Below are 27163 nucleotides of genomic sequence, written 5' to 3' on the forward strand. Positions count from 1 at the left end.
GGGTGAATGTGCTTGCAAGTTGGTGAGACCCACAGCCAAGAAATTGGCTGAGCCACCATGGCAGGGTCACATGGGACATGGGGATCCCAGGTCAGAGCTGAGCATGGCTCCAAAGGCCTTTGGGGACATTGCCCACCATGGGAATGACAGCAGCAACACCCAGCAGCATGACCCAGCAGCGTTTGCCAAAAGGAGTGATCCTGGTTCCCTTCTGACACATAAATCTTATGCCAAAGCCCTCAAGTCAGTTTCAGCAAGGGGTCCCCAGAGCTCCCAACCTGGCACATAATTTCACCTTCTTAACGAATCACCCGGCATCTTCCTCCTGTCCTAAGAAAAACAAGAAGAGGAACTTCCAGAGTTTCTCAAGAGATTAATTGAAAACATCATTAAGGGGATGCCTGGGTGGCTCAGTTCATGAAGCGGCTGCCCTCGGCTCAGGTCGTGATCCCAGAGTCCTGGCATCGAGTCCCACATCCGGATCCTGGCTCAGCAGAGAGCCTGCTTCTCCCTCCCACTCTGCCTACTGCTCTCCCCTGCTTGTACTCTCCCTCTCTGTTAAATGAATAAATAAAACCTTAAAAAAAAAAAAAAAGAAATAGCATTAAGAGTTTCATGAATACATAATAAGACAGTAATTTCGCTCCTTTCTCAAAGGCAGACTTGGAGACTGGGTACTTTCCCTCTGGGGCCTGCTCACCCAGGGACCCCGGCTTCGGGGAGGAGGCCTTCCTGCCACCAGTGAACAGCAGCTGTTCTCTCTCTAGCAAAACTATGAAAGAGCACATCCTCATCAGCTTCCAGTGCGGAACCCGGGCCAGAGACCTCACGTGCATCGTGGGTGGCTCTTCCAAGAGAAACAAGAAGAAAGTGCCTCTGTGTGTCGCTGGCACCCGGATACATCGTTCACGTATTGGTTATATATTTCATTTGCATGTTTGCATCAGTAACTCCTTTCTTGGGTGGATGACAGACCAAACTAGAATCCAACCGTCTTAGGGCTGGGAGGAAAGCCAAAGAGGAGACAGCATCCCCAGTGCCCAGCACAACACCCAGCACTTCGTGGAGTCATATGGTGGGTGAGAACATCAAGGCCCCGGCGAAAATCACAGGACCAGTCACAGTCACGGCACAATGAAAACTCAGATCCACTGCTCCCATCTCGTTCTACCACGTTGCTTTCCACAGTTCTGCTCAACAAACCAGAGCTAAGTGAGGAGACAACAAGGAGTAAGACAGAGCCCCTGCCCTCAAGGGACTGGTGAGAAAGACAAGGATATAAATGACTGTGATGTTAAAAAAATAATAAAGCCTATTTATAAATAAGGCCACGAGAGGACACTATGCCCTCAGAACATCATTTGGTCATTGTTACACCAGCCCACCCAAGGATTACTTAATTACCGAGGGGATGGTTTTCTGTTTGACTTGGCTATTTACCATTAAGGGCTCAGACTCTGTCGGGTTACATATTAACTTGTAGATCGTGTCCAGCAAAGATGTAAATAATTTCAGGGCGCCTGGCTGACTGAGTCAGGAGAGCAAAAAAGGCTTGATCTTGGGGTTATAAGTTCAAGCCCCATGTTGGGTGTAGAAATTACTAAAAAACAAACAAACAAACAAAAACAAATAAATAGGGGCATGTGGGTGGCTCAGCCATTAAGCATCTGCCTTCGGCTCAGGTCATGATCCCAGGGTTCTGGGATCGAGTCCCACATCGGGCTCCCTGCTCAGGGGGAAGCCTGCTTCTCCCTCTGTCCCTCTTCCCACTCCTTCTCTCAATCTCCCTCTCTCTCAAATAAGCAAATAAAAATCTGAAAAAAATAAGTAAACTTCAAAATAGATATATAAATAATTTCTAGCAAATGGAAAAGATAATTTTCTATTTTAAAGATTGCTATTATAATTGCCTTATAGAACATCAGCTGGTTTTGTTTTATTTTTTAACTGTGGTAAACTACACCTAACATAATATGTCACCATCTTAACCACGCTAAGGTATGCAGCTCTATGAAATACATTCATGTTGTAGTACAACCGTCACTACCATCTGTCTCCAGAACTCTTCATCCTGCAAAACTCAGTGCCCATTAAACAATACCTCCCCATTCCTTCCCACCCCACCCCGGTACCTGGCAACCACATCCCACTTTCTGTCTCCCTGAATTTGACTACTCTAGGCCTTCCTATAAGTGGTATCATATGGATTTGTCTTCAAGTTTCCTCCATGTTGTAGCTGTATTAAAATGTCTTTCTTTTTTAAAGCTGGATAATATTCCATTGTATGTACACCCACAATTTGCTTATCTACCCACCTGTCCCTGGATGCTGGGGTTGCTTCCACATTTTCGCTTAGCATGACTAATGCTATGAATACGTGTGAGCAAATACCTCTTCAAGATCCTGCTTCCAGTGCTTGTGAACATATACCTAGAAGTGGAATTGCTGGATCATGTAATAAGTCTATGTTTAATCTTTGAGGAGCCACTGTATTGTTTTCCACAGTGGCTGTACCATTTTACAATCCCTCCAACAGTGCACACGGGTTCCAATTTCTCCAGATCCTTGCCCAAACTTGTCATTTCTTGGTTTTGTTTTGGGGGTTTTTTGGTCCTAATGGGTGTGAGGTAGTATCTCACTGTGGTTTTAATCTGCATTTCCCTAATGATTAGTCATGTTGAGCATCTTTTCATATGCTTGTTGGCCATTGGAACATGCTCTTTTGGAGAAATGTCTATTTAAGTTCTTAGCCCATTTTTATAAAAAATCAGGTTATTTGGGTTGTTATTGTTGACTTGTAGGAATTCTTTGTATATTCTGGACATTAACCCTTTATCAGATACAATTTGCTAATGTTTTCTCCCATCCCACAGACTGTCTTTCACTCTGTTGATAGTTCCTTTAAAGCACAAAAGTGTTTTCATTTGTTTGGTTTTTTTTTTTTTAGATGGATCGATTTATTTTAGAGAGTACAAGCCAGGGGAGGGTCAGAGGGAGAAGGAGAGAGAGAATCCTCAAGCAGACTCCCCGCTGATCATGGAGCCCAACTTGGGGCTCGATCCCAGGACCCTGAGATCATGACCTGAGCCAAAATCAAGAGTTGGATGGCCCACCTATTTAGCCACCCAAGCGCCCCACAAGTTTCCAACTTTTATAAAATGCAATTTATCTGTTTTTTTTTTTTCTCTTGTTTCCTGTGCTTTTGGTGTCATATCCAAAAAATCATAGCCAAATGAAATGTCATGAAGCTTTTCCTTTATGTTTTCTTCTAAGAGTCTTCAGTTTTAGTTTTTATGTTCAGGTCTTCAACCCATTTGAGTTCATTTTTTGTATACTGTGTAAGGTGAGAATCCAACTTAATTCTTTTGCATGTGGATATTCAGTTTCCTTTGTAGAAAAGACTGTGGAACGGTTTTGGCCCTCTTGTCAAAAATCATTCGGCAAAGAAAAAAATTATATATATATAAATATAAATATATTTGGCCACATATGTAAGTTTTGTTTTACTCAAACATTTCCTTTTTTTTTTTTTAATATTTTATTTATTTATTTGACAGAGAGATCACAAGTAGGCAGAGAGGCAGGCAGAGAGAGAGAGAGGAGGAAGCAGGCTCCCCACTGAACAGAGAGCCTGATGCGGGACTCGATCCCCGGACCCTGAGATCATGACCTGAGCCGAAGGCAGCGGCTTAACCCACTGAGCTACCCAGGTCCCCCTCAAACATTTCTTTTTAAGTGCTTATAAATACACAGTTCTTCAAAATGCTCTCCGAACCAGCTTTCCCACCTTCCAGGCTCCCTCATTCACGAGTTTCTCATGTTGAGATATGCCTATTCTGTGTTTTAACAATGTTCTTAAATGTTTGAACATTAGGCTTAGATGGTTCTTAAATGTTTGAACATTAGGCTTAGATGGTAACATACAAAGGGTTACAATGTTCTTAAATGTTTGAACATTAGGCTTAGATGGTAACATACAAAGGGTTACACATGTCTGAGTGAAGATCACCTCTGGTTGGGGGATTCAAAAATCTTTTCACTTCTGAGATCAGCCTTCTGATTAATAGGAGGACTTCTGGCCAATGGAAATGGAGATCTGTGGAGGATATCAAAGACCCCAGGAGCAGCAGGAAGAGTGCCTTCCTTCCTGTTGACTTCCTTTCTTGTGTGTCTTAGCCAGCAAAATCTAAGGGCCAACGTAGATGTGAAATTTTCACACAAGCAAGTCCAGAAAAAAAGCCCCTTGCCTTTCTTCTGTCTTGTTTCTCCTCACAGCCCTTCCCAAGGGGTCTCTATTCCAGCTCTGGGATCCACAGCCCTTCCCAAGCCCCTGCCTCCACCTCTCTTCCCTTTCCCCTACCCCCCCAAGAAGCTAGAAAAGTCCTGGGCCTTTCTTTCAACAATTCAGATTCATCTTCCATGCTGCCTTACCTAGGGAATTACATTTCCTGGCTGTCTCAGTCCTCCCGCGCGGCGCATCCGTGAAATATCTCCCTGACGGACTCTAAATGTTACCAGCATCAATCACGGGGATAAACAGCAAACAAGCCCGAGACAGAGCAGCCATCTCTGTTGGGGCCAAAGTGGTATTAATTAGAAAACTTACTTCTGGCCATAGAGCATGAGCCCTGCAGCCCTCAAATGACTTTGCTTTGGCAGCACACATCTCGAGGGAAGGCTGCTGGCAAAACCCCTCTCTTGAGGCTCTTTGCTCTGGAAGGGGCTTCTGCCCCTGGTTGAAGAGAAGGGTCCAAATTTAACACTGAGACCTGTGTTTCCTGAAGATGTCAGGTATGCATGTTTCTTCTTGAGTTTCTGAGATCATATTGCTGTGGTCCCCAGGCCTTCCTAATGCAAACCTCCTAACCCTTGGTCATCGTGTTTTCTTGGGCTCTCAGTGGTCACGGCGGCCTGCACTGGCCAGACCCTCCGGATGTCTCAGCTTCTGACAAGCCAGGAGACTGTCACCGTCACTGACCTCACCTCTTTCCTCCATGGAAATCCATGCACGGCAGGAACCATGAGGAACCTCAGCAGAGCCTGAGCCCCGTGTGCTGCTGAGCCCCTTGGCCCCAGCTTGCCCACCCCACCACCTATCCCCGAGCCTCAGCTGCCTGAATGCCCTGACTGAGGCCTCAGGATGGTCCCAGCCCCTCGACCTTGGCTCAGCCTCTACAACCAGCAAAGGCCATCTCCCCCTTGGGGTCAGCAGGGCTACCTAAGGGGCTGACTGAGAAAGGCGTGAATGGAGTGGACAGAAGCACAGCAGTCTGGAAGCAGTTCAGGGTTGTCAGGACTCCTTTCAGGCTCAGTAACCTGCAGGCACTGAGTGGGGACTATGGGCAGGCACGGCGGCAGCTATGCTGCTCCTGATTCCCCTTCGATAGCTAAGTAATGTTGGGCCAAGTCACTCCACCTGTCTAAGCCTCAGTTTCCAAATCTGTAAGATGGTGCTGATGATAACATCTCATAAAGCCGCTGGAGAGTGAGAATAAAGCACTTGGTAAAGCACCAGGCAATAATCAGTCCCCAGCAAATGTTAACTATTTCTTGGGGTCAAGGGTGGATTTTCTCCAGTTTGTGTGGTTGTGTGGATATAAGAAATAGAAAGTCTTAAGGAAAGGACAAGGAAAAAGAGCTGAGAACTTGCTGCTCATTTCCTTAGACAATCTCTTTGCTGATCGATGTTTCCACCAACTAGTAAAGGAGGTTAGTCCTAATTTCATATTCGCTTGTCCAGAGAGTGATAAACTGTTATCCCCTTAAAGTAATCCACACTGCTTTCAGATCGGCCCTTCTCAGCCTTGACAGATGGGATTATATTCATCTTGCTTCCCCTTTAGCAATAGAAAAGATCAATGAGACATTAGTCTCCCCACTCCTGAGTTTCTCCTGGGGGAAAATGCTGATGGTCCAGAATTAATGCGGCAATTGATTTACTGTGTGCTGTCTAAAGGCAGGCAGACAAGCTCTCCCACCAGTGGGAGGGGAGGCGGGGGAAGGCAGCCGTTGGCCACTTTATGGGACTGGCTCAGGGACCTGTGTTATCCAAACTGGGGGAGAAAATAATTTGCAACCGACCGACCTGGGATCTACATCCTGGCAACTGGCTGGCCCTAGCCTTGGAGTCCCCAAAGCCATGGACACTTTCAAGTTCTATGTCCTTGACAAATTATTGACCTCTCCTCTCCTTCATCCACAGAGTGGGGATACAGATCCCCCATCCCAGTATGACCGTGGGATCAACGTGAGGAAACGTGCGTGAACAGATGTGCTTTGTAGATTTCAGCTTTTCATCTTCAGGTGCAAGAGTAAAGGCAGTGCCTTTGAATGAGAAACTGACCAGGTTTACAGATGGCCAATTACGGAGGCCTAGAAAGAGGAAATCCGTAACAGTCAGTAAGCTAGGAAGACCATCCACCATCTTCACCGTTATTAACACCTGAGATCACCACCGTTTCTACTGTTCCTTGGGAACTGGGATAATGTACAAAGGAGTGGAGAGGGTCAGTTTGCTGGGATCTGCAGAGGAGATTCCTTCTCTAACAGAACAGGCATTCACTGAACACCTGCTGTAGCCCAGATGCTTTTCTAGGGACCATGGAGAGTGAGGACCACACACTCAAGTTCTGAAAAGGCCTTGGCTGTGAGGGTTTGGTGTTTCTCTCTTGGTCTTCCTGCCACCTCTCTGTCATCTTCTCCATCCCAGAAGCAACTCTGTCCCTGACAGGCTTGGGTAGGGATAAATGCCCCCACCCCTTCCCCACCACTGCTCATCCAGGAGCCTGCTTCTCCCTCTTCCTCTCCCTCCCCTGCCCCCACTCATTCGCTCCCTCTCTTCACTCTGCACTCTGTCTCCAATAAATAAATAAGATCTTCCAAAAAAAACCTTAAAAAAAAATTCTTTCCCTCCCCCTTTCCACCTGCTTCTCCCCGCACCTCCATGTGCAGTCTCTCTCTCTCTCAAATAAATGAATCTTTAAAAAATAAATAAAAATAAAACTTCCTTTCCTACTCCATAAGTCAGCTCCTACTGCTGGTAACTATGAACCCCGAGTGACAGTCAAGTCCCATTGCGCCCCAGCTATCATTCCTTGAAGTCCCAGCGACGACGACGGTTTCCCTTTGTTCAGTGCTCTCACTGGTGCCTGGGACTGTGCTCCCGGATCCACGTTCCTCGTCTGCCAGCATCCTCACACTGTTGCCACGCTGATGCAGGTGCTCTTCTTATCTTCAGGGATTGTGGGGAAGAGTGGGGACATGAGGGCGTGAGAAGACTTGTGCAAGGTCTTCTCAGGGTAATGAAATGCTGGGACAGTAGCTAAGCGCTAGAACCCACATGTGGATGCCACAGCTGGTGGCAGCGGTCCAGGCGAAAGCTTCTCCTTCTGCTGGGCCAGCAGGCAGGACGAGGTGGGTCATCTCTTCACAACAGTCTCTTCTCTGAAGTAAGGGCCAGCATCATCTCACCAGGTTCACCGATGACGAAGTAAAGACACAAAGACACTGTACGAGAAGGGATTTGTCCACAATGGTGGGGTTTTTCACAAGATTACTGACCATGTGATGTCATGTTCACCCACAAGCAAGTTCTCTGAAACCCACCTGGGGTGAAGGGGATGCACGTCAGGTAGACAGTGATATGTAGTAGAAGAAGCTAGATGCCGGCGTTGGACTAAAAGCCTCGGAGCACAGGTCTGCACTGCAAATACATTTTAATACAGGTAATTTCTTTTCCTTTCATTTTCAAGTTCTTATTTCATTTACACAATTCCAAGGCCGATAAATCTTGACATTAAGCCTGATTTGATGTGTGGTACAGATGGTCGGATTAAGGATACAATATTTCATCAGTTCCTCTACATTTTCTTTTCTCTGATGGATGATTTTTTTTATACTGCGTTGCTCTTTTTTTTATTCATAAAGGCTTCATTCCCATTTGTCATGGCTGCATTAACTGGGCATCCAATGAAGGCTTGGATATGGAAGTCTGCATCTCATTTATCCTCAACAGCAAAATTAATAAAGCATTGGGAAGATAGCATGCTAAGCTGGAACTTCTCTAGGCCACCCTGAGTTATCTAAAATATATTTTGCTTGTGTCTTCCAGGATTGGGACTCAGCTGGACACTTTGGGAGACAGTGCCCAATTTCAACTTCTGTCCACGGACAGTCCATACCCTCCCCTCCCCGTCCACCCCACCCAACTTGTTGTTTGGAGAGGCTTGGGTCAAAAAGGCCAGGAGCCTGTTCTTGTGCTCATTCTCTCTACACACACTTATTGAGCTCTTCGATAGGCCAAGCTCAGGGATATAAAACAGACTCAAGAAGGTCACAGACAAATGGGTCATGCCACCACTGTTGGCCAGTGTCCAATATAAGGAAAATAGTCAAGTACTAAGGTTGGGAGCAAGCTGGAAAGATTATCTGCTCTATCCTTTTGCCTCTGGTGAGGTGATCTTCTCAACCAGTTTTTCTATTAAGTCCTACCAAATATCTGATATCACAGACATTGACTTTGACTTACAGACGGGTACGGTGGTTTCCCAGGGCTGCTGTCTCAAAGTACCACCAATGGACTGGCCTAAACAACAGAATGTTATTGTCTCACAGTGCTAGTGGCCAGCTGTCCAAAGTCAAAGCGTCAGTGGGGTTGGTTCCTTTGGATGGCTGTGAGGAAGGGATCTGTTCCGGGCCGCTCTCTTTGGCTTACAGATGGTGGTCTTCTCCCTGTATTGCCCTGAATCCCTGTCTCCTCTGGGAATGTCTTTTTGTCCAAATCCCCTCTTTCTAAGGACACCTGTCATATGGGATTTGGGCCCCCTGTAATGACCTGATTCGAAGGATTATTTCCAGTAAGGTCACATTCAGAGTGAGGACTTTAATACATGAATTTTAGGGAGACACAATTCTACCTGTAACAATGAATGTCTCTGAAGTTGGTTCAAGGAAAGGTCTAAAACAGCCTCCAGCGAAACAATATAGTTAGAGCCCTGGTGGAAGGTTCAAGTTCTAAATTAGCCATTTGTCCTCTCTGAGCCTCAGATTTCTTCTCCAGAGAGCAGGAGATCTGGATGGGCCTCTAAAGCCCTCTCACCTCTCCAGGATTGTGCTGCTGAGAAAGTGAGAGAAGTTGAGGCCACGTAGTAGGGAAATCCACGGTAAGGTTCTACTACCTACAACTAGGGAGATCCTGACCAAGCACTGACCTTCTGAGCCTCAGGGACAGTGATGGAGACAGTGATGGAAGCTACTTCATGGACTGTACGATGGAATATAGCTCAGCAAGGAAAAGAAAGAAATCTTGCCATTTGCAAGGGTGTGGATGGACCCAGAGAAGATTATGATAAACAAGATAAGTCAGATCAAGACAAGTACCATATGATTTCTTTCATATGTGGAATTTAAGAAACATAACAATCAAAGGGGGAAAAAATGAGAGAGGGAGAGAAACCAAGAAACAGACTTGGAGAACAAACTGATGGTTCCCAGAGGGGAGGTGGGTGGGTGAAACAGGTGATGGGGACTGAGGAAGACACTATCTGAGATGAGCACGGGGTGCAGTATGGAAGTGTGGAATCACTGTAGTGTACCCCTGAAACTGACATTACACTGTATGTGAACTATACTAGAATTTAAAAAAAAAAAAAAACTTTTAAAAATACAGAACATAAATATTCTTCAAAAAAAAAAACTAAACCAAAACCAAAAACCAAAAAAGGCTATGAGGACTAATAAGGCCTGCAAATTGCCTAGAACATGGTTGTCACTCACGTATATGAACTTTAAATGGTATTACTGCTCTTCGTAGAGGCAGTCAGTTAGGCTTCGGATCTGGGACTCCGCTCTCTGCTCTCCGGTGGCGTCCACTGTCGGAAGGCAGGGACCCAGTGTCTTACCCAGTGGCTCCCATGGAGTGAGACACTTTGGCAGCAACACTCTGGCAACCCAAAGGGACATGCTTTTCCCCAGCTCCACCTTACCTAAATCCTGTCCCATTCTATTTAGTTCATTCACACTCGTGTCATTAGGATTAGCACTAGAATTTCAGGTTATTTTTTCTCTCACTGTGTTTTATAATTTTTATATCATACAGAAGTGTGATAAACCATATTCGATTAGGGCATTTAACAGGGCTCTGTAGAGCGGCTGTGTAAATCCAGCCCTGTGACCTCCCTTCCCCGGGAACTAGGCTGCTGGAGGTATGTCTCAGCGTTTGGCTCTGACCTTCATTGAACTGTTTCCGACTTTCTCATGGGTGTCCTCACCTAGACTGGAAACGGTGTGAGGAAACAAACAGGGCTTCTTTCTCAGATTTAGGAGAGCTGATTTACTGACTCCCACAATGCACCAGCCCCTCTGATGTAAAGCATCTCATATAATCATCCCCGTAATCTTATGGGGCAGGTAAGGGTACTGTCAGACCACAGAGGAGCCCCTGAAGCTCAGAGGTCACACGGGTAGGTGGTGGTCAAGGCAGGATTCAATTCTCTCTCTGTGTGACTCCTAATGCCATCCTAACCAACTGTGCCTGCTCAGTGGATCCCTTTCCTCCAGCCTGAGCGGGGTTTTCCATGGAGGTGGTGCCCCCTAGTGGCAGATTCGGAGCCATTTCCCAAGGCAGGTTTCAGGCTCCTTCTAGGACAGGCCTGGGACATTGAACACTTCACAGAGTGACCAACAGGGCTGGCCCTGGGTACCAGACCCTGTGCACACAAGGGATAACCAGACTGTGTACCTGAGCTGTGCTTCTTCAATGCCCCCACCAGGAAGACTCTGCTCCTGAGAGGTCAAGGAAGAGGGACTTGGGTCTTTGGGGCCTACAGCAACGAGAGGACCTAGGTCTGGTTCCCCCAACTGTGCTTCTCACCTCCAACTTCCCAGTTAGGACATGCTGGCATGGCCATTCTCTGCTGGACCCTCCTGGGACTTCCATTTTCCAAGAGCTTGTTTATGGAGGAGAGGAGAAAGAAGAGGATAAATATGGCAGAAGTTCAGGACTTAAAGGTTTTTCTTTTTTTTCTTTTCTTTTTTTTTTAGTAATCTCTACACGCAACAAGGGGCTCAAACTCACAATCCAAAGATCAAGAGTCACACACTTCTCCAAATGAGTCACCCAAGTGCCCCATGACTTAAAGGTACTTAACACGACAGAGTTCCTTTCCCAAAGACCCATCAAAATTCTTTGATAAATATTGAATCCTTACTGTACTCCGCAATGCTCAGCATCCAGAAATGGAGGAGATACTTTTCCTGTATTTGAAAAGCAAACATATAAAGAATTACAATGCAACAAGGCAAGTACTTGAATATGGGACTTGGTCTGTCACCCCAGGAATGGATACCAGCATTCAAAACTGAGAAAAAGAATCGTCAAATATCCCCACCAACTGGTGAAAGTAGAAAACAGTGTGGGGTCAGGCACACCTCCAACCCTCTCACCAACCCCCTGCATCTCTCCAGCCTATAAGAGCTACCCACTCCTTCTGCCCACCTTGCAGAGGCCAACAGCAACAGGGCAGAGAACGAGGGATAGTGTGGTATAGTCTGCTCTCCCGCCCCGGGTGTGGCAAGGACGCGTGCGCCAGCGGCCACCCTCTTCCTGCTTGCTCATTTGCCCTTGACAGGCCTTTCCTATAGCCTAAGAAGCAATTACCAGCTTTTCTGAGAACACTGTAATCATCAATCTGGCTTTGAGATAATCAGAGATACCTGGGAGCTGCATTAGCCTATATGGTAAAACCTGTAGCCACACGTGGCTATTGAACACTTGAAACGTGGCCAGTGTGAACTGAAATGTGCTGTGAAAAATATACACTGGATTTTGAAGACACTGTACAGAGGGAGAAAATGTAATATATCTCATTAGTATTTTCAACTTGATTACATGTTGAAATGACAATATTTTGGACATAGTATTTGGATAAATAAAATATTCTATTAAAATTAATTTCACCTATTTTACTTTTAGTGTGGCCAGGCCACTACTTTTAGTGTGAGCCACAAATGTGGCTCAAGTCACAGCTCTACGGGAATGGCACTGCCTCGAGGTTACAAACGCATGTGGCCATAGGGGGCGCTCGCGCAGAGCCAAGTCTCTGCGTGCAGAACTTCGGAGGGAAGCCAACTGGTTTCTTAGCCTTTTTAAATGCTATTTCTCTCTCTCTCTTTTTAAAGATTTTATTTAGTTCTTAATGCTATCTTTTAAAGGTAGTTTTAAGCTGCTTCCTCTAAGATTTAAATGGCCCATACTATGTTAACATGAATAGTTTTTCTAGGCAGAAGTCCGAAACTCCTGAATTAAGACATTCAAGACTAGAATTTTAAGGAAGGTGCAAGTTTCACTATCACAGCCAGACACCCATTAATTCCATTCTAATAACTTATCATAAATTATTAACTTTGGACCCAGTAATTCCATTCTAAGAACTTATCATAAGTTATTATTTAAAAAATAATTATCATGGACAAATATTTACCTACAAAGATATTTACACCGCATTTGTAATACCTGCCCCCCTAAAACCGACAACCAACTAAGTATTAATAAGGGATTAGTTAAATCATTTATGGCACAACTGTATTATGGAATATTTTGTAACTACGACAATGGATGCAAATGAATATTTAATGACCTGAAAAGACATTTATGCTAAATTCTGTGGAAAAGGCCAGCTACAGACCTACATGTCCATTATGTATCAATTTTGCCTAAAAAAGTGAATAAAAACACTGAAAATTCTCCAAAGGATTTTTTTTTAAAGATTTTATTAATTTATTTGAGAGAAAGCATGAGCAAGATACGGGCAGAGGAAGAGGGACAGAGACAGAGACAAGCCGACTCCCCAGTAAGCGGGGAGCACAGCACCAGGATCAGGCTCCATTCCAGGACCCCAAGATTAAGACCCAAGAAGAAGTCTGACAACCCACTGAGCCACCCAGGCGCCCCTCTCCGCGGGATTTTAAGTCCTCTCTGCACAGACGATGGGTGACTTTCCTTATTTCACAAGTGCTCTTTAAAAGTTATTTTTAAGTAGTCCTACCCAGTCCTCTTTACAAGTGACACCTTCTTTCCCGGACTTTTCCTGCGCCCTCGCCAAAGGAAGAACCAACGTCTTCCCAATACCTAGCTTGGGGTTTTCACCGAGTTGCAGGTGGTCTTCTGGCCCCCACGCGCACGTCACCTCCCCTACACGCCTGTGCAGCCGCGCACCAGCGTCTTGCGTCTCTCTCTGCCCCTGCCGCACCGCCGGGATCTCACCCTGTCTGACCCGCCCCGTTATTGCAGAACGCAAACAAGATCTGGCCTGAAGGTTTCGGAGTCGGTTGAACGGGAATGCAAAGGTCGACATAGCCGAGACACAGTGCCAGGCCGGAACCAAGGCTCTGCGGCGCGGCCGCACACCTCTTCCCGTGCGGGAATTACTCGCGCCTGCGCCACCCGGTTGCGGATCTGAGCGGCGGAGGCGGAACCAACTTTCCCAAACACAGCGCGGAGGTCGCTCGGAGAAGTTTGTCCCTTCGGAGGCGCCGTCCCCCGCTGCGCCCGGCCCGGGTCACGTGAGCAAGACGCGCCCCGGGCCTGGGGCGGAGCAGGAGGTGTTGAGTTGCGGGATCCCGGGCCGGGCTGGCGGCATGGAGGCCACCTTGGAGCAGCACTTGGAGGATACGTGAGTAGCACGGCGGGGGGACTTGAGCGGGACACGGGGCGCGCGCTGAGATTGCTGGCCGGGCGTGTCGGGGACGCCGCGCGACCCTCGGGCCTGGGGGGAGGGGAGAGGGTGACGCGGCGAGCCCTGTCCCGCGGCCGCGGGGTGGAGGGGGTGACCCGGAATTAAAATCCCGCAGTCCCGCCGGGGCTCCGCACCCTCCCTCCGGGAGCTAATCTCCGCAGCCCAAAGCCAAAACCGCCCGTCGTGTTGCAGTTGTCTGTATGGCTGGGTCTTTCCTCAGTAGTTTTAGGAAATGGGTTCATTTGGGGGAAGGTTGTTCCAGGTGTGCAAAGCGAACCCTGCAACGTGAACATAAACACAAATCTTTCCTCGCGTGTGTAACCAGTTACTTGGTGCTTGAGGAAAGACCTCTCAATTTTTCGAACAAGTAATATCCACGTAAGGTGTAAAATTGAAAGTACAAGAAGGCGCACCGCGAAACAGCTCCCTCCCACCAGCGCCCCTCAGTTTCTCCCACTTCCCCTCCTGGAGGCAACCAGTGTTTTTTCGTCATTTTGAACAACGGCGACAAAATACTGATAAATTGTCGTGTTTGCGGCTCTCGGAAGCAGCAGTACCTGACATAATCTTTTCTCCCATCACCCGTACATTGGTTTAACTACTAAATTTAAATTAGTTCATTGTAGTTTAATTTTTCTCAGCGTAATAAATAAGCAGTGGTTTAAAGCGCAACAGTGCCTGGTACATAGAAAAACCTGTACGTGTGTGTTACAATTATTTAAATTCATTTCCTGACATCATCTGCTTCATTCCTCTGGTGCTCCTGGAATTAGAATGAAGAATCCATCCATTGTTGGAGTCCTGTGCACAGATTCACAAGGACTTAATCTGGGCTGTAAGTATGTCACCATCTACTCTGGTGGACTGCATATCATTTGATATTGACTAGGAGCCTAGTGTGCTGATCTCTAGTTTTTATACCTCCTGTTGAACTGCCGCTTTCTGGGTCCGTTGGTGAGAGTAGAGTTTATCTCCAAATGGGATTAGAAAATTGAAACTTTTCAGTTGGTATTTATGAAGGTAGAAGTGGTCCTTGCAGTTCTTGCACTAGAAATTGTTTCTACTAAAATAGTATTTGAATTATTTTAAATTGGGTCTAGCAAGGACCTCGGATAATGACATCAGGTACCATTGGTTGAGAATGGGTGCAGACTGCTAGGGTTTTGTGTGCTTTATCTCTGATTTTCACAATAACCCAGGAAGATGGACAGTGCTGTCTTGTAGTCCGAATACACCTGAGTAAGAGAGTAGGTAGTAAAAATGAGAGCTTCAGAGTTGAACGCATGGGGTCAGCCCCCTGCTCTTCCATTGCTAATAGTGTGACCTTGGACCAAAAATTCTGAGCCTCAGTTTCTCTGCTGGGTTGTTTTTGTTGGTTGGCTAATTGGTTGGTTGTATAGATTTCTTTTCAAAGGTAAAAACTCTTCGTTTAAATACAAGTCTAAACAGAATTACTCTTTCAAAGTCAGTGATAATGTCACTTCCAGACACTCACCAGTATCTTCCTTGTCTTCTCTAATTGGAGAAAGGGGTCTGATATTTTATTCATGTACATACTTCTTTATTTTATTTTATTTATTTTTTTTTTAAAGATTTTATTTATTTATTTGACAGAGAGAAATCACAAGTAGGCAGAGAGGCAGGCAGAGAGAGAGAGGAGGAAGCAGGCTCCCTGCTGAGCAGAGAGCCTGATGCGGGACTCGATCCCAGGACCCTGAGATCATGACCTGAGCCGAAAGCAGCGGCTTAACCACTGAGCCACCCAGGCGCCCCTTTATTTTTTTTTTTAATTTTATTAATTTATTTGACAGAGAGAAAGATCACAAGTAGGCGGAGAGTCAGGCAGAGAGAGAGGAGGAAGCAGGCTCCCGCTGAGCAAAGAGCCCGATGCGGGGCTCAATCCCAGGACACTGAGATCATGACCTGAGCTGAAGGCAGCGGCTTAATCCACTGAGCCACCCAGGCGCCCCTCATGTACATACTTCTTATCTGCAGTGTAATATACAATTTCTTGGGGGCACAATAACTTCTCCACATCTGTCTCAAGAATGTGATACCCAAAGTCCTCCTTCATGGCCACGATAATCTCCACTTGGTCTACATGGTCTAAATCGTTTGTTCTTTTCATCAAATGGGAATTTACCTAGAGCTTTTCTGGGTCGATTTTTTCATTGAGTTTAAAGACTTTGGTTTGTTTGTTTTAGTATATGTGCTGCCGAAGCGAGCACGGTTTGTTTTTATAAAGAACATGGTCTTTGATTCCCTCTCACATCAGAGGAGGCACATCAGGATATTGGCAGCTGGTCTGCAGAACTGCCTGGACCCTACATGCGCATCGAGGCCGCCTGCACAGGTGCAGCCCTCATCTGGGCCTCCGGGGGCACAGGATGGTGCTGAGCAGGCAGGCCTTGGCCAGTGAGGGGGCATTGGGCAGCAAAGGTCTAGGGCAGTTGGCTGAGATGGGTGGAAAGGACATGAGCTGCCAAGGCTTTGCCAACCCAGGATCTCTGTACTGGGTTGTGGTTTAATAATGGCAGTAATTATAGAATTGCATTTATTGAGCACCTGCTATGTGCCAGGCACCATTCTAAGTGCTTTCCCCAAACTAAGTCATTTAATCCTTGTAGCAGCCCTGTGAGGCAGATTAAGAAATTGAGGTTGAGTAACTCGCCCCAGGTCACAGAGCTAGGGTTGAGCTAGGATTTCAGTCTTGCTTAAAAACCTCTTAGTCACGGTGTTGTAAGATTATATAATATGTGTGAAACACTCAACACAGAACCCAGACGTGATGCTCAATAAATGGTAAGAGTTACAGATGAGGAGATAAATCCTGAAAGGTAAGTAACTAAAGTGTTCAGCTAATTCATGTCCCAACTCGTAAACCAAGGACTCCTCCCTCCTTACTCAATTAAATTCCTTACTTTACTGCAGGAATTTTTAAAGCTCTGAATTTCTGCTGGGAGGGTAACTGAAAGAGGTAATCTGTGTCACTCAGATTTTACACAAATCTAGTTGGGAGAAAAAAGGCAGATTTACTTGAGGTGCTGGTTGATGGAAAGCCTGAAATTCAGGTGTGGAAATCTAAAATGAAATTAGTTCCTCCAAGACCTTCAGGACCCAAAAGACTGCACCGTCTGTCCAGTTAGCGTTTTCTGTAACCATAGAAAATCCGCCAGCTCTGCCACACTGGTATGTCTGTTATCCACTATAGTTCCAGGCAGGCGAGCTTGTGCTGCCTTTGTATGTGGAAGTGTAAACTTAGTAATTACCTTTTGTATCGGGCACCCGATTATCTACAGGCGAAAACAGATTTTAACAAAAAGCCAGTTAAGTTTGTATTTGAAAACAGCCAGCTTATTCAGGTCGAAATAACTGCGCACAGAATATTCACGTGTACTGTCAACCAAGGTGATATTGCAACTGAACTCCTGAGTAAAGACTTTTGTATCCTTTGAGGTTGAGCTCGCTAAAAGAAAATCAGATTCCCCATGAAGAAATTATTCGTTTCAACGAGTCTCTTGCCCTTACTGTTTTTTGTCAACTTCACCTTTGAGTGTCTTCTTGGTTTCACGAAGCTTCCTGTAAAAGGCATTTATGGCTTTCAGACTGACTTGAATTATAGCTTCCTTATAGGTGCGAGAAGGTGTCCAGAGATGGTGATGAGAGTGATTGGAAATCGAGTGTCTCCTGGCGCTTTATTGATTTAGGAAGTGCTGTCTAGCTTTCTTGTTGATGTAACCAGCTGACTATCAGGACAAAATCATTTCCTGTCAGTACCTAACCTAAAAGACCATGAACTGAGCCTTCTTTTTGTGAATAAATCAGTGAGAGATTCTACTATAGCTGTGTACTCATTGACATGATTACATCTCTGTCTTCCAGGCCGTGGGACCCTGTCAGATGAGCATGCCGGGGTGATATCTGTTCTAGCCCAGCAAGCAGCTAAGCTGACCTCTGACCCCACTGATATCCCTGTGGTGTGTCTAGAATCAGATAATGGGTGAGTACATCTTGACAGATTCTTTCCTTTTTAATCAGAAAAGTCACTGGGAAGGTTGAGTAGGGCCTGCCCTGTGTTATTAGTGATTTGCATTCAAAGAACTTGGAGGGAGGCTCTTCACTCTTTGGACCCCAAAATAGACTGATCTCCAAAGCTTAACATGCTTTCAGACCACAGTGACATTTAAATGAAGAGTACGAATTGTCCTGACTGTCAAGAAAAAGGAAGTAATAAATAGCATAGGCAAAGACCAATCAAGGAACAGAAACCACTTCCATAGTAATAGAAATACTAAAGCTGTTCCAGGTGAGCATCCTCAGAGTAATAGTAAGTGATGAAAGCAGAGTATGGAACTACACAGTGTGATCAGTTTTGTAAAAAGAGCAGACAAATGCACAGATGGTATACACGCAGCTAACAAAACACAGTAGTGCCTGTCTCTTAAGCTGTAGGATTATAGATTCATTTGTATATTTTATACTTATCTGTATTTCCCAAATGTTTTCTTATATTCATATATTGCTTTCGTACCTTAAAGAAATGATAAATAATATTTTTTTAGTTGTATCCTAAACCAAACAGTGTCTTTAATCTTCAGCAGACTCCCACTTGTAACATTTTATGGAATATCTTTTCCTTTCAGGAACATCATGATCCAGAAACACGACGGCATCACGGTGGCGGTGCACAAGATGGCCTCCTGATGGCTCATGGTGGTTCTCCAGCAGCCTGTCATCGGGGCTCAATCCCGCCTGTGTAAATTATCTTAGACAACTACACCAGTCCCAATAGTCAGGCCATTTATTTCGTGTGCATTGGGCACTTTTCTCTTAATTTTAGAGTAAGCTTCTTTTGGACACTCAATGGACTGATTTATCCAAATACTAGTAAGAAAGGATCATGTGTTGAAGCAGCAGGTCCCAGTCACTTTGTACATAGAATTTTCTTACATTCAATAAATCTGGTCAGAGGAAAGCTTGGCTCTTTTTTGGATTGTTTAAATTCTTAGCAAATGTTCATTTTTTTGGATTACCAAATTATAATTTTTTTTAAATCTTTGCTCCAAGTCCATCTCTTCTCTCTCAGAAGCTTCCTGAACTACAGACAGTCTCACACAAGTGTCCATGGATACTGAAAACTAATTAAGCCTATTCCCACCCCATAACAGCTATTATCATTAAGTACCTATCAGATACCACAAATTCATGTAATTCTCACTGATAACCCTATATGAACTCTTAGCTGCCCCATTCTGCCTTTGTCTAACTAAGGCTAAGGGATTTGCTGAGTAACTCGGGGACGCCTGGGCAGCTCAGACAGTTAAGTGTCCGCCTTGGGCTCATACCATGATCCCAGAGTCCTGGGATCAAGTCCCACATCGGGCTTTCTGCTCGTTGGGGAGTCTGCTGCTCCCTCTCTCCTCTGCCCCCGACCCTGCTCATGTTCTCCCTCTCTCTTGCACTCTCAAATAAGTAAATAAAATCTTTAAAAAAAAAAAAAAAGACTCAAAACTCTGAGCTTATACTTTGAACACTAGACCATTATAAAAATAGGCATGTTTGGCGAGAAAAAACTAACGCCTGAACGTAGAAGACCACATTATCTTTTCTTTAACCTTTATAGTTCTCAACAGCAGAATGGAGCACAGGTAGGCACAGATGACCTCATTTTGTTGAATTTAAATGCAGTCCTGTTACTCTTTAGCAATTTAGTATTTGACAGTATAAAAAAATCTCCAGAATATTATTTATTCCAAAATATCAAGCATCTCCAAATATAGGATATTATAAGAGGATACAAAGATTTTGCATTAAGACCTGGTTCTAGCCTTTTGAGTTCGTACTTTGATAGAAGGGATGTGCACATAGGTTGTCTTCACCAATACTTGACATGTAGTACATGTTTGTTTTATATATTAAAAATTGTTTATATGTTACATTGTATTTGTCTGGCCTGCCTCTGCATAGCTTTTGAGGGTAGGGGCATTGTCTTAGTGTATTCCAAGTACTTAGTACCAGGACACAGTAGGCACTGAATACTTGCCAAATAGAAGAATATATAACTAATAGGAGAGAGATTTATGGAAAGACCTAGGCCTTCCCAGGCAGAGGGAGTGGCAATAGCAAACACCAGTGATAGACCGGGAGGACTATTTATGTAATACTATATGTTTTAGTTTGGTCCTAAGGTAGGAGGTGAAAAAGCTGGGAGGTAGGGAAGGAACTTAAATATCTACTTTTTAAGAATCCTGGGCCTTATTCTGTTACCGAATGGAGTTCAGAATAAATAAGCTTCTAATCTGAGCTTAAAGATGAATCTGATGGGGTGCCTGGGTGGCTCAGTGGGTTAAGCCGCTGCCTTCAGCTCAGGTCATGATCCCAGGGTCCTGGGATCGAGTCCCACATCGGGCTCTCTGCTCAGCAGGGAGCCTGCTTCCCTCTCTCTCTCTGCCTGCCTCTCTGTCTACTTGTGATTTCTGTCAAATAAATAAATTAAATCTTTAAAAAAAAAAAAGATGAATCTGATGAGGTAGACCAAACTCACTTCTTTTCAAGCATAAAAACTTGCTCTTAGTATTTATTTCCAGTTTATAACCTTGAGTGATAGGAGCCGATCTTTAGATTTGCTACACGCTAGACACATGCTAAACAATTTACATGCAATTAGCTCATTTAATCCTCTTACAAGCTATGGCCCCCATTTCAGAGGAAGAAATAGGCTCAGCAAGATAAAGTCCTTAGCTCAGGATCAAACATGAGAGACAATTTTTAAAAAATTGGCAGATGGGGTGCCTGGGGGGCTCAGTGGATTAAGTCTCTGCCTTCAGCTCAGGTCATGATTTCAAGGTCCTGGGATCGAGCCCCGCATCGGGCTCAGCGGGGAGCCTGCTTCCCCCTCTCATTCGGCCTGCCTCCCTGCCTACTTGTGATCTCTCTCTCTGTCAAATAAATAAATTTTTAAAAATCAGCAGAAAGGGTAGTGCTTGGGTGACTCAGTGGGTTAAAGCCTCTGCCTTCGGCTCAGGTCATGATCCCAGGGTCCTGGGATCGAGCCCCGCATTGGGCTCTCTTCTCCGCAGGGAGCCTGCTTCCTCCCCTCTCTCTCTGCCTGCCTCTCTGCCTACTTGTGATCCCTGTCTGTCAAATAAATAAAATCTTAAAAAAAAAAAAAATCGGCAGAAAGGAAAAGAGAACAGAGGAAGATAACTGCATTGTCTAATCTAGAGATAGGAAGAACTAGGTGCCTTGGAAAGAAGCAGTCAACTCTGAGGGACGGGTCAGAGAGCAAAAAGGGCTGGGTTTGATTTTAGATATGCTGAACTTGAATTTCTAACCGCACATGCTGGTGGGAATGCTCAGAAAGAAACATGTATCAAGGGGCTCACTTTGTAGCAAACACAGTGCTACACCTCCCATTGCCTGTAGAACAAAACCTGAAACTGTTACATGGTCTCCCACGCAAGATTCCGCCCCTGGCCAACCCTTATGCCACATCTCAGACCACCCTCTGCCTGCACATAGCCCCTCTGTCTAGCACAGTGCCTGACACACAGAAGGCAACTTTATTGAATGAAACTAATAAACGAACATAGTTCCTCCTTTATTCTTCATAACAACCTTCAAGGTGGGGCAGAGTGCCCCCATATTTATTGATGAAAAGAGTGCTGCAAAGAGCTCAGGGTTGGAGACCGCTGATTTTGGGGTCTGTACAGAGCTGGGGCTAAAGTGGGATTGTATGTGATCTGATGCCACCAAAGTAGGATTGTGTGTGCATATACAGAGATCTCCTACCAGTTCTATTCTCTCTATATATTGTTAGTCCTCGCCAAAAAACTTGCAAAGTAGTTTTAGCTACATCTCACAGATCTGAAAACAGACTCAGGGTAACCCGTCTGGAGTCCGCAGGCTTAAAAAATCAGCAAAGCTGAGATTCTAACCAAGTCTGCGTTTCCCACCACACTTGAAAACTCCCTGTATGCCCCAGGTTCTCCGAGCAGTTCATTGGAGGACCCTGCATCCCTTCCAGCCTCCGTGAGTGACTGCCTGTTCCCACACACTTTGAACCTGACCTCCCTCCCGCCCTCAGCATCAGAACTCTCTATCTATATAAAGCCTACACTCAGCTCATCCCGCTATCAGGACTATAGAGTGCCCTCCTTTAAAAGAGCAACAAGTGCTCCCCAGACCACCCCCCGCAAAATTAGTCCACAGATGTTTCCTTGAAAATGCTTGTTAGTATGTAAGTACAACACACTAACAATTAGGAACATTGTTAGTAACCACAAATAACTGTCTGAAAAGCCTTCACCTTCCCTCTTTAGGCTTTTGCCCTGTGCTGAAAGTGGGTCAGCTGGATCCTTGGCACCAGCACCTCGCAAATACGTAAGCTTTTCCACCCCAAACACAAGGCATCTTCCCAAACCACGAAGCTCTGCTCCTGCCAGCTTTCATCAGAAAGTATTACAGAGTTTGGTTTTAAGAGCCTGAGAAACTCCTTGTTTTTTTGTTTGTTTGTTTTTTTATAAGAGAGTAAGCATAAATATGTGCAGGTTTTCCGGATAAAACAAGAAAAACACACTCTGGTTCAAAACCTAGAAAGCTGGTGCTGGGGAGATGAAAGGCTATTTCCTGTTGCCTTTTTTATTATATTTTATTTTTTGAAGTGGAGGGTGGGACAGAGGAAGGAAATGGGATAAAAAAGCGAATTATCCCCATCATTTTTGAGGAAATGTAACTGTTTCCAAAATGCAAGAAGAAAGGCTTCATTAAAACTGTAAGTACATATGTTCCACGAGAGGGGTTTGGAATTAAGGTAATTGAGAATTTAAAAAAAGGAATTGAAATGGGGCTTCAACTCCAGATTACTAAGTAAAATTAGTTAATACACAAAAGGTCACACAGATAGGCAGAACCTACTAAAGAATGCCACTGGTAGCAAGGAAACACATCTCCCAGCTCTGGGAGAGTTGTAAAATAAGTATATCCTGAAGAGCCCACAGAGGAACAGCACCAGGATCAAAGTTCTGAGGCCCTACCCCCTGCCTCCAGCATAGTGTTAAACAATAAACTAAGGTATATTAAAATTTATACGGGGAAGCTGGCTGGCTCAGTGGAGCATGCAACCTTTGACCTTGGGGGTGTGAGTTTGAGCCCCCATGTTCGGTGTAGAGATTATTCAAGTAATTACAGTAATGTTTAATTTAAACATAAATAAAAATAAAAACCACATTCTACTTTCCTTCCTTACTTTTCATACACAATTGTTTTCTTGCACCCTTACTATTTCTAAGTAGTTCTAATTACATATATTAATTAGAATTCTTAACCCTTAGAATCCTTATTTTTTTCTTTTTCTTAACATATAATGAATTGTTTCTTCGGTACAGGTCTGCGAATCATAAGTCATTCACAATTCACAGCACTCACCATAGCACATACCTTCCCCAATGTCCATCACCCACCTACCCTATCTCTCACATCCCCTCCCCTCCAGCAGCCCTCAGTTTGTTTCCTGAGACTGAGAGTCTCTTATGGTTTGTCTCCCTCTCTGGTTTCATCGTTTCATTTTTCTCTCCCTTCCCCTCTGATCTTCTGCCTTGTTTCTCACAGAGTACTCGTATCAGGGAGATCATATGGTAATTGTCTTTCTCTGATTGACTTATTTCACTCAGCATAATACCCTCTAGTTCCATCCAGGTCGTAGCAAATGGCAAGATTTCATTTCTTTTGATGGCTGCATAGTATTACATTGTATATATACACCACATCTTCTTTACCCATTTATCTGTTGATGGACACCTAGGTTCTTTCCATGGTTTCGCTATTGTGGACATTGCTGCTATAAACATTCAGGTGCACCTTCCCCTTCAGATCACTTCATTTTATCTTTCGGGTAAATACCCAGCAGTACGATTCCTGGGTCGTAGGGGAGCTCTATTTTCAACTTTTTGAGGAAATGCCATACTGTTTCCAGAGTGGCTGCACCAGCTTGCACAGAATCCTTACTTTCTTATGAAAACAGGGAAGTAAGCAATAATAGACTGTTATTCTGTATAGTGTAATAGTGGACTAGCATTCTGGGGACTGGCAGATTTATAAATACATTTCATCATTTCTAGTAGTGTATCTCTCCTCACAGCAAATTTTTCAGTGTGGCACAAAAAATACGTACCAATAGACTCAAACATCCTTAGTTCCTCTGTATAAAAAGCCGAAAGTATGGGGAGCCTAGGTGGCTCAGTGGGATAAAGCCTCTGCCTTCAGCTTGGGTCATGATCACAGGGTCCTGGGATGGAGCCCTGCATCGGGCTCTCTGCTCAGCAGGGGGCCTGCTTTTCCCCTATCTCTCTGTCTGCCTCTCTGCCTACTTGTGATCTCTGTCAAGTAAATAAATAAAATCTTAAAAAAAAAAAAAGCCGAAAGTAATTAAACTTGTGTTCAATAACTGATATTCTAGTATTTTATCTTATTTGGAAACGATGTAGATATTCTATGAATAGCCATCATTTAACTTAACTTAGAATAACTTTCTCCTAGTTTCCAAGCAGCATCCCCAACCCTAGCAGCAGTTTTTCTGTCCCTTCAGATAAGAATTACCTCCCTGAAGTCCCCATTTCAAAGAAATGGCTCTGGATACCTAGAGAACAAAAGTAGAACATTTACATCTCAAAGGCACAGGGAGAAGATATAAATTCTGTCAAAAAGGACTTTTATTCCCTAAATCTAGATGTTTTATAGCAGCTTTTTGAGATGAGCAGGAGAGGTTTGGTGATGGTTTAATGGATTTGAACTGTTTGTAGAGCCACATTTCTGGTCTTGAAAAACGAGATTTGTCAGGACTGTACAGTTGTTTTTAATTTCTCAAAGAACTGGGTTGCAACCTGAATGAGCAAGAGGGTGACTGACCCTCCCATCCACCTACATGATCTTCAATTTGCTGCTTCGTTTATTATTAGGATTTTTTTAAAAGATATTATTTATTTATTTGACAGAGAGAGAGAGAGCACGCACAAGCAGAAGGAGCAGCAGAGGGAGAGGGAGATGCAGGGGACACAGGAGATGCTCAGCGGGGAGCCCTGTGCAATACGTGGGCTCAGTCCCAGAACCCCGGGATCATGACCTAGCCAAAGGGAGACACTTAATTGACTGAGCCACCCAAGCACCCCCGTTAGGGGGATTTCAACTAAAATGGAAATTAAAAGATTCTTACGCTTTAGATTTAGAGCTGTGTGCCTTTATGATTTAGTAAATCCTTTCATAGTGGCTTGGGAATGGTTTTCTTTCCCTTTTGGTTACATAGTTTCATTTTAGGGAAAAAGCTTTTTTTTTTTTTTTTTTTTTTTAAAGTTCCTATCAGGCTCTGAATATTAGCTTCCAATCTGGCCAATTTCTGACCGCAGAGCTCACTAAAAATCCTTTCGAGTATCTTATTAATACTTTTTAGCTGGGCGAACAGTAAATATTTTTCTTTTTCTTTTAAGCCAGAGGTATCACTGTCAGATGACTCAAAACCCAAACTAACAAACCCTTTATGACTTAACCATGGACAGAAGAGGTGCTCCCAAGGAGGGGACAAGAGATGTTATCTCCCTACACCCTGAGTTACTCCCAAAGAGAACCCAAAGGAAGACTAAGGACAAACCCCGACAGCTGGGCATGGCTGGCAGGAGGCGAGCCACATATGGGGTGCAACCCATATTTCTAGCAGCCATAGTTTTAGGCTCTCCAACCTGCACTTGCAAGAACTAATAACCTGTGCATCCCAACAACAGGCAGAAAAGCCAAGCCGAGTTCTCAGGACACAGAATGAGACAAAGGGAAAAGCATTATCTGTCTCCATACCTAGCAGGTACCCAAACAGAAAATCACGAGCCACAATTCAAAGATCTAATTCTCACAAATGTTTTCCTCCTGTCAACCTGAATTCAGACAGGAAAGGACAGCATGAAGCTCACCATCCTCTCTCAAACGGGCACCACAGACAGAGATCTAGGAAAGCTAACTCTGGTAGGAATTCTCACCCTTTGCTGGCTTCTGCGTTTTCCCAGGATCCTGTCTGTAGGCTCCGGAATGAGTGGGGTGTCCCAGGAGGTCTCCTGCTGGTCATCAGAAATTGCAGTGGAGGGGGCGCCTGGGTGGCTCAGTGGATTAAGCCGCTGCCTTCGGCTTGGGTCATGATCTCATGATCTCGGGGTCCTGGGATCGAGTCCCGCATCGGGCTCTCTGCTCAGCAGGGGGCCTGCTTCCCTTCCCCTCTCTCTGCCTACTTGTGATCTCTGTCAAATAAATAAATAAAATCTTTAAAAAAAAAATTGCAGTGGAGGAAAAATGATTTCCCCCCACCTTTTATAGTGAGTGTTTGGCTAAGACCCTTTTTTCTCAAGAGAACCGCATAAATGCAATTTATGTAATTTACATTCACCTAAATTACAAATTCTCCACTGTGGCCACTGGCATTCACAATTACCTTTGGTAAGGCTAAAATGCTTGTTCAGCTTGAACACATTTTTTTATTCAGCTGAGGCCTCACACTGGACCCAGCCCAGTTTAAACTGGACCTAATCCTTCCCCAGGCCCAGGCCGGTGTTTAAGTTGAACGCAGTCGGTTTCTGGACCCAGTCCCTAAAAAGAAATGCTTCGATGAAGTCTGACAGTTTTGAATACCAAAGCAGTGGAGCTAGGACCCAAAGGGACTTGTCTGTGACCTGCAGAGGATGCGAGAAAGCCTTAAGCTCCATGCGCTAGGCAGGTGCCCGTGCCCCTTGCTCGTGGAGTCAGGGCAGTGGCTGGGGGGCGGTAGCAGGGTGGGTGGTTGGGTCTCCTTCCTTGGTTCTCTCTTCTGATACCAGAATTGTTAAAAGATAAACTGAGGCATATTAAATAAATATTTTAAAAATTTGAGGAAAAATCAATTCAGGGGGAGGCTTTTACAGAGAAAAGGTGGAAGCAAAGCAAGGAAGTTTTGGGTAGTTTATTTTTGTTTTGTTTTTTAAGATAGTTTTATTGATTTTAGGCAGGCCATATGCCTGCCGTGGGGCTGGAACTCGGAACTCTGAGATCAAGAGCCACACGCTCTACTGACAGGAACCAGTCAGGCACTCCAGCAAGGAACTTGTTGATAGTCTATGGTTGAAAGCCTAGTTCACTGTGATGAGTTGTCTTTACCATTTTAATTTGGTACCTCTGTGGCACTGACCGGCTCAGATTTTGGGTTGTTTCCAGAAACCCCCCTGGCGTTAGACGCACCTCTGTGTAAGGGCCTCCTTGTTTAATTAACTTAACCATAGTTACCAAAAGGATTTTCCACTTGGTTTACTCTGATGCTTGCTTCTGAGCCTATGGTGACAAATTCTACTTTCTGAGTCTGGATGGGTGGAGGGAGGGCCTGGGATGATGTCAGATCACAGTGTTTCCTCCTCCCCTCAGGAAGT

General features: G+C 44.7%; 1 protein-coding gene across 1 annotated transcript; it reads left to right on the forward strand.

The window, feature by feature from the left end:
• Positions 1-12755: 12755 nt before the first annotated feature.
• On the forward strand, positions 12756-18708 carry LAMTOR5 (late endosomal/lysosomal adaptor, MAPK and MTOR activator 5). Its single transcript, XM_082687486.1, has 4 exons — positions 12756-13670; positions 14507-14568; positions 17616-17733; positions 18377-18708. Exons 1-4 carry the CDS (start codon positions 13636-13638, stop codon positions 18435-18437), a joined length of 276 nt encoding a protein of 91 aa, XP_082543612.1. The 5' UTR covers positions 12756-13635; the 3' UTR covers positions 18438-18708.
• The last annotated feature ends 8455 nt before the right edge of the window (positions 18709-27163 follow it).

This window comes from Mustela nivalis, assembly GCF_964662115.1.
Source record: "Mustela nivalis genome assembly, chromosome: 10".
NCBI classification, from domain to species: domain Eukaryota; kingdom Metazoa; phylum Chordata; class Mammalia; order Carnivora; family Mustelidae; genus Mustela; species Mustela nivalis.